The sequence below is a fragment of the Protopterus annectens genome, chromosome 7.part0 (assembly GCF_019279795.1).
Source record: "Protopterus annectens isolate FY-2018-M chromosome 7.part0, PAN1.0, whole genome shotgun sequence".
Taxonomy (NCBI): domain Eukaryota; kingdom Metazoa; phylum Chordata; order Ceratodontiformes; family Protopteridae; genus Protopterus; species Protopterus annectens.
Window position 1 is genome coordinate 863225625 of NC_056739.1, and position 13967 is coordinate 863239591.

General features: G+C 38.6%; 1 protein-coding gene across 2 annotated transcripts in view; it reads left to right on the forward strand.

The window, feature by feature from the left end:
- LOC122806743 (ATR interacting protein) overlaps nt 1-13967 on the forward strand; it is a 1230392-nt gene that overhangs the window by 1158060 nt on the left and 58365 nt on the right. For both annotated transcript variants that reach the window (XM_044077416.1, XM_044077417.1), the window contains exon 13: nt 10686-10935. In XM_044077416.1, the coding sequence (XP_043933351.1) occupies nt 10686-10935 (250 nt within the window). The remainder of the gene's footprint in view (nt 1-10685; nt 10936-13967) is intronic.

The following is a 13967-nucleotide window of genomic DNA, read 5'->3' on the forward strand; positions in this document are numbered from 1 at the left end:
TCTTTTGATGGAATTGTCCTTCATGAAGAAATTCCTTTGGGTGATCAGACCAATATTTACTCAACCAAGTGCCTGGTGTGGTTCTCTCTTCCCATCTGGAAGTCCCTACAGAAGCTTTAGTACTTGCCTGGGAAGCCTGTCCTGTGAGAAAACACAAGTCTAGTCTAAGGTGTCTGACAGGAGCAAACATGTGAAAGAATCCCAATTTCTGGAATTTTGAAGTACATTTTTTAATTAGACCTTCAAAACTGGATCCAAATAGGTTGTTTTTGCCTTACTTGTTACAGTTGTCTGTCATCTAGACAATGCTTGTCTTCATTTTACTACAAAAACAGCCAAAGCCCATTTGGACCCTATTAAATAGTAATATTATATAAAACATCAAAACAACCCAAAAAATTTTGGTTCACCATTAACAAACTTCAACCTGGCAACACTACCACACCTAATACCCACTACATCCCCCTCTATGGATAACATAGCTGCACAGTTTAATTCCTTCTTCATAAACTCTATATGCTCGGTCATTGTATGTGATCAGAACACATCACTACAGGTCTCAACCATTAATAATTCTCACTAGTACTGTTTCCTTGCAAGCTGTTCCATCTCACACAATATAAAAACTTCTTAAACAGCTCAAACCTACTAGCCTTGCTGCTGATAATCTACCATCTGATTTTCTCAAAATAGCTGTCAAAGTTATCACATATCCTCTATCAATCCTTATTAGTCGCTCTGTTACTGAAAAATACGTCCCTCTTCTCTGGAAAATCTCCTACATCACTCCCTTGCACAAAGGTGGAAACTCCACAGAACTCAAACTACAGACCATTTGCTATCCTTTCACCCCTCTAAAATACTCGAGAAATGCATTCACTCCCAACTTCTACATCACCCCCTCTCAAACAACTTCCTGTCCCATACTGAACATGGTTTTCACCCCCACCACAGCACTACAACTGCCCTTCTAAGTTTTACTAATACCATAAATCATTACAGAAACCAAAACAAACTTGTTTCTGCATATTTCTTGATCTAAGGCCTTTGACACAGTTTAACATCAGAAATTATTGTCAGAACTAGGCACTTTGAACATCAGTCACTCTACCGTGTCATGGTTCCATAGTTACCCAACTAAACGCCAACAAGCTGTCAGGTGGAAACAAGAACTCCCATCTCTACTCCCTGTTAATATTGGGGTCCCACAAGGTTCCATATTAGGACCCCTCCTTTTTAATATTTTCACCAATTACATAAATCTACCCCTCTAGCCTCAGTTATTCAATATGTAGATGATCCGACCCTTATATGTAATGCATCCTCCTTTTCACAGCTACAGGAAATCATACAAAAATCCTTTCTACAAGTTGAATCTTGGCTAAACAAATCTAATCTTATTTTGAACCCTAGCAAAACCACGCTTATGCTTCCCACCAAATCATCCATACCTCCTACCTCTTTCCACATAATTCCTCTAACAACACACACACAAATGCCAACACTCAAACTAAGCTACTAGGTGTTATCATTGATAAACTAAAATTTGATATTCACATATCTCAATCCATCAAAAAAACACATATCAGACTTGGCTCTTTTTACCGCATTAAGACATTTCTTACTAACCAAGCTAGATTAGATATCTCCAGAAGTCACCTCCTATCTACTCTGTCCTATGCTTCTGTCTTTACCACACTTAGCAAAACTGCACTTTTCAAACTTGAATCTTGCTATAACAAAATAGCCAAATTTTCCACCAGCTCCCAACACAGGTTGCACCATTGTTCCTTATAACAATTAAAGTGGTTAGAACTTCCCCAACATCTGATCTATACCAAACTCCTTTTTACCCACAACTTAGTATACCACCCAAACAAAATCCCTGGCTTACAACAACTTCTCCAACCATATCCAACTACTCGCCAGCTCCGACTGCAAGTCTCCAAAAGCAAAAACAAGGCTGGAGACTCCCTCTATTCCCACTGCATTTCAAAAATTTGGAACAAAATTCCCCAAAGCGTTGTAAGCATTACAGACAAAACTCAATGTAAGAAACACCTCAAAGACTATCTCTATAGCAAATGGATTTCCTCCTGTATCAGCCCTGGCTAATCTCCCCTTATACATCTTCTTATCTAACCTGTGAATCTATACTTTCATTTCTTATGTATTCCCTTCCTCCTCTTTCTCTATTTATACAAAGTTAATCTTTCTCTTAACATCTATGTAATAGAAAACATTCTTGCCTCCATCAACAAAATTTTTATGATGTCTATTTTTCATTGTACTATTGATTATTCTCATAATTGTTATTGCTGTATCTAGATGCCAATTGTACAGTTGTATTTTTCTTTTCACATCAATGTATGTATACTTTTTATATTAATAGCTATGTAAATTGTATTTCTGGAGCTTTTCTTCCCAGGCCTCCACTGAAAATGGGCTCACACCCAGTTGGACTGTTCCAGATAACAAATGTAAAATAAATAAATAGTGTTCTACTTTATACTGGGGTCCTTTCAGTGTTTAGCTTTTGAATTTTTTTTTCATTCTTAGCAGAACTCAGAAGTTGAGTTCACAATTCTTATTTAGTTTTCAATATTTCTGCTTAGAGGATTTTTGTGTAGTAAACCCTCTTAATTACTTGTTTTTAATATTTCTGCACATTCCTTGTTGAGTGTTACTTTGAATCAGTCCATGAATGGTTTTATTTTGCAGAATTAATTTGTTCATTGCTTTACATATCCCCAAGATCCATATGTATTTGATCCAGAAAGTAATAAATAACGGGTTAGTTAACTGTTAATCTGTTTTTTCAACTACTATTTGGATCACTTGTCTGTGTGTTTTTAATGAAGAAGATTCAACTTGAATTAGCTTGTGCTTCCCTACTTTCATTAGTGGATTTATACTTTCACTGAATGACCTCTCAAACCGCTTGTATCAGAGTCACATAGGATATATACAAATTACCCTTATGAACATTAGCTCTTTCAGCTATATGGCAATTCTGAATGCCCATGACTTATTCTGGCCAATAAAGCCAAACCTCACTAGCTATGGATATCCACAGCTAGTGGGGTTTGGCTTTATTGACCTGATATAGTCCATTGAAACGACTTAAGAAATAAGTCATGGGCATTCAGAATCGCCATAAAGCTGAAACACCTGATGTTCATAAGGGTCATTTGCATATGTCCCATGTGCCTGTGATACAAGAGGTTTGAGAGGTCACTCAGTGGAAGTTCTAGCTTGGCTGGAGTTTTCATTTAGTTTTTACTGATGTGTGACCTTCTCGCTTTTTGTTTTGGATTTATACTTTGGAAAGTTTTAAAGATAGTATTTATACCACCTGTTAGATTGGATATTCACAATATGTTTTTATTAGGTGCTTGGACTCTAAAAAACTGTAGGGAATCTTAGTTGTTCCACACAGAGAAGTTTCCTCATTGCTCGTTTGAAAATAATAATTGTGTATCATTTTTGTCCCAGAGAAAATGAACTGCACAGTTTTAAACATGGCTTAATGGTGGAATACTGATCAGCTGAAAGCATGTTAAGGAAAATATGTAGCAGTCTCAATACCTTCTTGGCTGTGGTTTGAGCCATTGCTGCAAGTACCATTCACACTTTCTCGATGTTCGTTATGACACATGCAAAACATGCTCTCATTTCGTACGAGTGATGGTGTTGAGCTTACTGATTTAACTAGTGTTTAGTACTAGAGAGGCAGCATATCCTTGAGGAACCACATGTTTGATAGGAATGCTTTTTGTATGGCCTTGCTTGCCTATACATGACTTTGTTTTATGCTTGGGGCCAATTTCATTTATGTGATGTGTTGCCCAAGACCCCATCCCCACCTTAAAAAAAATATACATGAGAAAAAAATATACAGAGCAGATCTACAGATAAAAAGAACAGGTTATACAGTCTCAGCTCCGCATGCCTTTAGTCTGGAAGATCAGAAGGCTGTGGGTTCTGTTCCCATTCCAAGTATTTGGATTAATTCTACAATAGTGACCCTATCTGCCTGAGCTGCTGGAAGCTGAGATGAATGTGAAAACCCCACTGCACTAAGTGAAAGAGTAGGGGGAGGTTCCGCAATCCATCCATCTTTCCACAACCCTATTTTCCCATTTTTGCACATAGGGTTGAGGTGTCACCTCAACAGTGGCAACCATCCAGAGCCCTAGCCAAATTTCTCCTAATTGGTACGAATGCACCTTAGGTCTACCGTGAATACTAACTAACCCAGGCAGCAAAGCATTAAATAAACAAACAGATACATGATAGTGGTGTGGTTGGTAGAGCAGATCTGTTTTTCCTTTCAGACTACCCTTTTTAATCAGGAGGCATCGAACATATTTTATTTTACATTTGTTTACCAGGAAAGTCCAACTGGACATGTGTCCTTTTTCAGTAGAGGCCCAGGGAGATGAGCTCCAAGTCATATAATAACATAGAAGGAATTCAGACAAGTATTTTACAATACATCAGACAAGTAGAATACAATACATCATATTACAAAACATTTGGTAGCATATTACAAAACATTTGGTAGCATATCAGTTGTAAAAAGCTGAACAATTTACATCAAACTATTCATATGTTTTTAGTTGTTATCATGAGGTAAGCTCTCTAACATAGTGTAGAGAAGGTCATACTCAGATATGCAGAATGTTTAGAAAATGAGGTAGGAGAGGGATTTGAAACAGAGTTAGTATTTGGGAGTGGTTTGTCCTGGGGGAATGCAGGGGCAGAGCCAGGAGCTTGCTAGGTGATTTTTTTTAGGAATGTTTTGAATTGTTTTGGTGAGGTAATGCTTACTAGAGAAGTAGGTAGGGTGTTCCACAGTTTAGGAGTATAGTTGGAGAAAAGGCCTTCTCCAGCTGAGTTTTTAGCTTTTGCAACTTGTAGTTGGTGTTTACTGTTGGATAGAAGGGATCTAGGAGCAGAGTATGGCTGGATTAGATCTTTGAGGGCTGGTGTTTTGTTAGGGTGGTGGAGAATGCTGTGGGCTAGGTATAACTGATTGTGGTGAAGGAGTTGTGGGAGTTCAAGCCAATCTAGTTGTCTGAGGGATAAGCAATGATGTGACCAGTATGGCGATTTTGTAGCAAATATTGCTATTTTATTGTAGCAGGCTTCAAGTTTGGTAAGGTCTGATTTCCGAAGGTTGGTTAGGATATAGGGGATGAGTATAGGAGTGTAGATAGTAGGTAGGTTTTGCAATGGTAATTCTTGTAGCATTTGTGAGAAACTGGGTGTGTCTATATAGGAGGCCTAGTTTCTTGTGGACTGTTTTGATGGTTTGATCTATATGGTGGTCACATTTCAGATTGTTGTCAATTACTACTCCAAGTAGCTTGGTATGGGCAGCTGGAGTTATGATATTGTTTTTGGAGTAAATGTTGAAAGTTGGGGGGATGCATTCTTAGTGGAGCAGAAGAGTAAGAGGTTAGTTTTGTTTGGGTTAAGTATCAGCTGGGAATTGGTTAGCCAGGTTTCCACAGATAAGGCGTTTTGGGTGATGGTTTGGAGTATTTTGAGGGAGGGGGCTGAGCAGATCAGGTTTGCGTCATCTGCATATTGAATTAAGGTGGCATGAGGAGTTGCAGAGTGTAGTTGGTTGGTAAAGAGGGAGAATAGGAGGGATCCAAGGATGGAGCTTTGAGAGACTCCTATGGTGACTGGGAGAAGGTGAGAGATGGATTGTTGCCTATCTGATAGGTAGCTCTGAAACCAATTAATAGTTGTGATGTTAATGTTGAAGGAGGAAAGGACATTCATGAGTTTGTTATGGTTGAACATGTCAAAGGCTTTTGACAGGTCAAGGAATAAGGCTGATACAAATTGGGAGTTGTTTCTATGTTGGTTAACTTTGTTAGTGAAGGTCAAGTAGGGCAGTTGTACTGTGTGAAGGGTGAAAACCATGTTGAATATTAGATAGCAGGTTTTGTGAGGTAAGGTGTTTCATGAGCTGAGAGCGAATTATTCTTTCTAGGATCTTGGATAGGGGTGAAAGAATGGCAATGGGGTGGTAGTTTGTAAGTTCATATGAGGTGCCGCCTTTGTGAAGGGGTAGTATGAGATTTTTTCCAGATAGAGGGCACACACGCTTCAGTTATAGATCTATTTATGAGTATGGCTATGGGTTAGGAGATGGCATCTGCTGTGATTTTGAGATAGTTTGTGGGAAAGTTATCTGCATCTAATGTTGTAGGTTTGAGTTTTATTAGAAGTTTTTTTGATGTTGGTAGACAGCAGATGTAGTTTGAATTGGCTGGAGGTGTCTTGTGAGGGTGTACTATAGATTGTTTCGGGGGGTATGGTTGGTCTTAGATTGGTTGTTGGCTATAGTTTGAATGGATTCTGTAAAGAAGTTATTGAATTGGGTAGCTATCTTTTCATTGCTGTTAGTTTGAGCCGTGGGAGTAGTGCTATTTCCTGGTTGTAATAGGTTTTTGACTGTGGCCCAGAATTTTTGAGGATTTTTCTGATGCTTGGTTTAGATATTTAGGTAGTGTTTGGATTTGTCGTTTTTAATTTTTCTTGGCTTTATTTTGAAGTTCATGGAAGTTTTGTTTATTGGTACTGGTTTTATTGTTTTGGAACAGTGACCAGGCTTTATCTCTGGCTTTAATTAGCAATCTGGTTTCTTTGAATAGCCAGAGTACATATTTGGCCTTGACTCTAACATTTCTAGGTGGTGCATGGGAGTTGAGGATATCGAGAAAGGTATTTATTAGAAGAGTGGACAGCCTCATCTAAGGGTGTTTGAGATGTTCCCAGTGGCAGTTCTTTAGAGCAGAGATAAAGTTGTCAGGATTAAACTTTTTTTTATATCTGATTGTACGGTAGGTAGTTTGGTGTGTTGGATGGATACAATTTTGAAGCAGAAAAGTATAGCTGTGGTCACTCAGATTGTCAGGGAAATGGCCTGAGTGAAATACTAGGTTGGGTGAGTTTACTAGAATCCAGTGTAGTATGGGCACATGCTTAGAGACCTTGTCGGTTCGAGTGGGAGCTGTAATGGTTTGGTGAACCCATAAAGGTTCATGTGAATAGTAGGACTTTGTGAGGAGCCAGCCAGTGTTGAAGTCTCCCATGATGATGGTCTTTTGGGGGAGATGAGTGGAGTACCACTGCAATAGGTTTTCAACAGTATAACCATTGTTACCAGGTGGTGTGTATTCCCCCTATAATGTTAAGGTTTTTGCCAGAGTTGAGATTTAATTTGGCAATAATAATCTCTGCTTTATCTGACTTTGGGATAGAGGAGTCATGGAGTTGTAGTGAGAGGTGTTTTTTGTATAAGATGGCTACTCCTCCCCCTTTTTTATTTAACCTGTCTTTACGCAGGATGTTGCAGCCTGGGAGTGTGATTTCATTATTATAAGTATGAGGTTTTAGGCAGGTTTCTGTTACTGTATCTGGGGAGCAATGGAATAGTAAAGCATGAAGATTGAGCTTTGTTTGTAATGCTTCTTACATTAATGTTGAGTGGGAGAAGGGATGATTTGTTTCTTTGGTGAATGTATTGTAGGTTTGGTTGGGGTGGAAGGGGTAGTGGAGACTGAGTGTTGGTGGGATCAGGATTGGGGTGAATATCTCCTGCTAGACTTAGTTTGGACATGTAGTGATAGAGTTTGGACACCTTATTTAGGAGCTTAGCAAGTTTGTGTATTTTGGGATGTAGCTTGATGTGGGAGCACTCTGAGGGTATAATAGTCATTGACAGTGGTGTCGAGGAGGGCTAAGGCTACTAGAAATTGAAATGAGTAATTAGGTGCTTGATAGATGGAGGTATGCCATGGAGTATGTGTGATATTATGTAGGAAAGCATGGTATGTTGAGAGGGTGTATAGTAGGAGCAGCACTAAGCTAGATGTGGAAAGCAGAAGGGTTTGTTTCAAGACTGTCATTGTTGGAGGGTGAGTTTATTTAGAGGTGAGGGTGAAAGATTGAAGGGATGCAGCTATATGGGATGCAATAGGTTAAGTAAAGGAAGTTCTAGTGGTTTAATTGGTGTGTGTGTGTGTGTGTGTGTGTGTGTGTGTGTGTGTGTGTGTGTGTGTGTGTGTGTGTGTGTGTGTGTGTGTGTGTGTGTGTGTGAGAATGGGATTGGTAGGTGGGTGTGGCTATGGTAAGTATACGTTAATGTGATGGGGTGGATGGGAATTGGGGGTAGGTAAGCGGAGTGAGCCCGAGCATAGACAGGGCGAACGGAGCGGGTTAAGATCACGAGGCTGGGGTTAAGTCAAACAAAAAAACTATCAGTTGGGTAGTAACAGACGGGTAAGTGTTTGTTAGTTTCATAGACTTGTTAGAGCCTGTTACCTCCGTTATTTTGTCATTAGCAGAGGTCCAAATACTGGAAGTAAAATAGCTAGCCCAGGTATGGTAGGGACTGAAAGCTGGGCAACTTAGGCAGGTACCTAGCGACTGGCTGTTGTCCATACCACAGATAACAGATTTTATATTTAAACAAATGTTAGCTGTTTAGGCTGTAAAAACATACATTTTGTAGGGATTTATCATGGAAGGTAGCAGATAGAATTCTTTGCTTTCCTATAACAGGAGTCAGGTGATGGACCTTAGAGTTTGAATTTCCCATGGTGTTTTGTTTAGTATACACTGATGGGGAACTGAAAAACGGAGAGAGAATAGTATTATTAGTTATTTAATAGTATAGATAGAGAATTTATAGCAGATAGGGAGGTCAGAAATTATTGATGGGTGTAGGAGAGGTAGTGAGGAGATGAGTAGGAGAGAGTAAGGATGTGCAAGAGTTGGGCTTAGTACAGTTTCCTAGGTTATTATTCCAATTACCATAAAACAATATAAAACCCATAAGCAGCAGTACAGCAATGTTTCTCCAAATGATTCTAGTATAGTATTGCAGTCTTAATTAGTAAAACTCACTATAAACCCCATAAGGGGCAGACCAGCATTAGTTAAGTAAATATTAAACCTTAAAATGGCAAGTGTAACTTCACAGTTTCTGTAAGTATTTACAGCAAGCACATATGTTTTTCACCGATAACTGCATACCATCATAGTAATGCTCATTATTCATTGGTCACAAATATTGAAAAAAAACAACAGCTGGAAATAAAAACTTTAGAGTGGCCAGGATAACAACATAGTTCCCTCAAGCGTTTACAGCATGCACTTGTGTTTTTCACCCTTAACAGCGCAACAGGCACAGTGTTACTTGTTATTCAGCAGTCTCAATAATGAAACAGCAGGAACAGTCTCAATAATGAAACGTCAGGAAAATGTGTTATACTGTCTTTACTGATATTTACAGTTGTGTTGTCCCCAATGATAATGATATGGTTTTCGTTTTACATACATCCATAAATTACATAGCAGCGTTGTATTAAGTAACTGTGTCAGAGTTTCATACTTTTTGAATAACACCTTAAATAAAAGCTCCTTCTTAATGGAACTAAATGAACACTGCACAACTTTACCCAAGCTATACGCTAATAACACAGCAAACAGGTTAGAAATACAGAACCTACGTGGTATGCACACTACTGGGAGACCAGAACCTTGCTAGAAGGATGCCAACAATTTTGCAAATGGTGCCAGGGCAGATATCAACCCTATAATGCCTCTGTTGTGACGAATGCAAGGGGGGAGGGGGTTTTCAGGTAGTACAGATCACAAGGTTGTAGTTAAGTTAAACAAAAAACTATCAATTGGGTAGTAACAGACAGGTAAATGTTAGTTTCATACACTTGTTAGAGCCTGTTACCTCAGTTATTTTGTCATTAGCAGGGGTTATATCAGAATTCAGCTGTACAAAAACTGGAAGTAAAATAGCTAGTCCGGGTATAGTAGGGACTGAAAGCTGGGCAACTTAGGCAGGTACCTAGCGGCCGGCTAGTGTGCATACCACAGATAGCAGATTTTATATTTAAACAAAAGTTAGCTGTTTAGGCTGTAAAAAAAAAAAACATTTTTGCAGGGATTTATCATGGGAGGTAGCAGGCAGAATTATTTGCTTTTCGATAACAGGAATCAGGTGATGGACCTTAGAGTTTGAATTTCCCATGGTGTTTCGTTTAGTATACACTGATGGGGAAATTTTTGCAAGGATTTATCAGGGGAGGTAGCAGACAGAATTCTTTGCTTTCCAATAGCAGGAGTCAGATGATGGACCTTAGAGTTTGAATTTCCCATGGTATTTCGTTTAGTATACACTGATGGGGAAATTTTTGCAGGGGTTTATCATGGGAGGTAGTAGGCAGAATTCTTTGCTTTCTGATAACAGGAGTCAGGTGATGGACCTTAGAGTTTGAATTTCCTGCGGTGTTTCGTTTAGTATACACTGTATATGAAAAAAAAAACTGAGAAGGCTCAACAATTTTTTTATCATCCTAGCACCTTATATTTTGTTGACAGTGGTTTGAATGACTGAAGCTTGAGCTCCTTGCTTTGTTAGCATATCCTTTGTGGAGGCTTGTGTGATGTACTGACTTGATCTTCTCCAGAATCTGCAGCTAACATTAAGTTCCTTTGAAGTTATCCTATTCGTATCCATTGACATTTGCTGTCTTATACCAGAGGAATGCTAAATTGTTTAATTTTTAAGCCTAAATGGTCTGCTCCTTCTTATAGCCTATGCTTATGAATCTAACATGATTGTGTTTTCTTCTGTTCTCTAGGTTGTTAAAACAGTGACAGTCATGTTACATCGGCACTGGCTGAATGTAAGAAAATGTGAAAGAAATCTGAGTTCGTTGGGGCATTCAGCAGTTCAGTTTCTGCAGGACACAGTCTTACTACTGCACTGCCTTTCACAGAAAGATAAGAATTTTACGGAGCATTGTTTAGATGTCCTGCACCAGTATGACCAAGTTATACCTGGTATAAAGGCCATATTTCGAAGGATCACAGATTTAAAGGAAAGTGAAGGTAATGAATTTTAAAATGTTCATCCATCAGTGTGATTAGCCTCTGTGGAAAATAAATGAAAAATAAAGTTTTTAGGCTGTGTATGTGGTTTGATTGCCAGTTGTAGACCACAGCTTTTTATATCTTATGTGTTACACAGATGGACCACAAATTCTTTTTCATGTTAACGCACTATGATTTCCTACCACATTTCCGTAAAAACTCTGCATCAAAAATTGCCCTTAAAATGGCATAATGTGTGAAATGCAGTTGAACAGTCAAAACCTAACAGAAATTAACTTGGAGAGATTTTGAGTGAGATGAGATTAACTGCCTGAAAAGTACTGCTGTAGTTACCGATAATGTAGTGTGATCAGTGGATGACTGACATTTCAGTGTCTATTTGTATATTATAAGGATATGTTTGCAAAAAACAAAGCTTATATTGAGTTCTGTTTGAAACTGCAGCTGTATGTAACAAACTTGTTAACTAGGGACAGCAGAATTGCAAAACTTTGCAACGTTGTATATTTGTGCATCAAATGGACACAGTATGCTGACTATTTCAGCAAGTTGTAGTATGAGGCAGTACAATTGATGTGGCTGTTTTCAGGTGTTTTAGACGTTTATGTAAGGAGCTAATTTTGTTGGCTTTTATTTTAAAGCTTGCTTAAGAATATCATGCATCAAAACAAATGTCGATTTATATCTTCTCCACAGATCTTTTCTGTTCATCTGCACAGTAGATAATGACCAAATAAATCAATGCAATTCTCATTTTGTGTTGTACCAAAAGATCCTAAAGATTGTATCTTAAAACCAGTAAGAACTTTCATGTATTTGATGACCACATGTTGCATTTGCTATATAATGAAACATGCCTGTATGTATCAAACGTGTGTGTGTATATATATATATATATATATATATATCTATATATATACACATGCGTGCGCACACACACACACACACACACACACACACACACACACACAGTGGATATAAAAAGTTTACAGACCCCTGTTAAAATGCCAAGATTTTCTGATATTAAAAAATGAGACCGCAATAAAGCATTTCAAAACTTTTCCCACCTTTAATGTGATCTATAACCTGTACAATTCAATGGAAAAACAAATCTGTTAGGGGAAAAATATAAAAAAATAAAGAACGTACAATACGCTGATTGCTTAAGTGGGTACACCCTTAATCTAATACTTTCTTGAAGCACCTTTTGATTTAATTACAGCATTCAGTCTTCTTGGGTACATACCTGCCATCAATTTAGAGACTCTGATTAACCCCAAATAAAGTTCAGCTGTCCTAGTAGGATTTTTCTGACATTTACTCAGTTCCCTGCTACAGCAAAAGCCATGGTTCGCAGAGAGCTTACAAAGCATCAAAGGGATCTCATTGCTGATAGGTATCCGGAGAAGGGTACAAAAAAAATTCCACAGCATTGGATGTACCATGGAACACAGTGAAGACAGTCATCAAAAAGTGGAGAAAATATGGGACAACAGTGATGTTGCAAAGAATTGGACATCTCTCCAAAATTGATAAAAAGACAAGATGAAAACTGGTCAGGGAGGCTGCCAAGAGACCTACAGCAGCACTGAAGGAGCTGCAGGAATTTCTGGCTAGTACTGGTTGTGTACTACATGTGACTGGACTATGGGGTAGGGTTGCAAGACTGAAGCATTTTCTTACAGAGAAAAACATCCAGGCCCGGCTAAAATTTGCAAAACAGTACATAGTCTCCCAAAAGCATGTGGGAAAATGTTATGGTCTGATGAGACCAAGGTTGAACTTTTTGGCCGCAATTCCAAAAGGTATGTTTGGCACAAAAACAACACTTTGCATCACCAAAAGACCACACTCCCCACGGTGAAGCATGGTGGTGGCAGTATCATGCTTTGGGGGGGGGTTTTCTTCAGCTAGAACTGGGGCTTTAGTCAAGGTGGAGGGAATTATGAACAGTTCCAAGTACCACTCACTTTTGACCCAAAGCCTTCAGGCATCTGCTAGAAAGCTGAAGATGAAGAGGAATTTCATCTTTCAACATCTCAGCGACCCCAAGCATACACCCAAATCAACAAAAAAATGGCTTCACTAGAAGAAAATTGAAGTTTTGGAATGGCCCACCCAGAGCCCAGACCTAAATCCAATAGAAAATCTGTGGGGTGACCTGAAGAGGGCTGTGCACAAGAGATGCCTTCACATTCTGACAGATTTTGAGTGCTTTTGTAAAGAAGACTGGACAAATATTGCTAAGTCAAGATGTGCCATGCTGATAGACTCCTATTCAAGAAGACTGAATGCTGTAATTAAATCAAAAGGTGCTTCAACAAAGTATTAGTTTAAGGTTGTGCACACACAACAAAGTATTAGTTTAAGGGTGTGCACACTTTTATGCAACCAGTGTATTGTATATTTTTATATTTTCCCCCTAACAGATTTGTTTGTTTCTCAATTAAATTGTACAGGTTAAGGTCACATTAAAGGTGGGGAAAGTTTTGAAATGCTTTATTGTGATCTCATTTTTTTATATCACAAAAAACTGGCATTTTAATAGGGGTGTGTAAACTTTTTATATCTGCTGTACATTTGTGTGTGTGTGTGTGTGTGTGTGTGTGTGTGTGTGTGTGTGTGTGTGTGTGTGTGTGTGTGTGATATATAGGAGTGCTTACAATAAGCAAAACTCCCAAATGTTGACATCTGTTTTGTCAGAATAGTTTGGTATGGTCGACAGGTGTGTGAGATTATTAATCCCCAGAATTTGGAATTTATGCGATCTCTGTGTTAATGTATAATTAGCAGGGGGATTTAAACTTTACATGCTCAAAGGTTATGTTCAGAGCATATACAATGAGCTTTTGACTTTGTTTTTTAATTTATGATGTGTTGATCTTTGCAATGTCAACCTTTAGGAGTTTTGTTAATTTTTATGCAAATGCGTTTTTTTTCCCTGACTGGTGCAGTGACTTATGGAATCACTGGTTACCTGCCCTTTGCCTCAGTTGAAGTTACACAGGGACACCTGAACTCTGGATGGA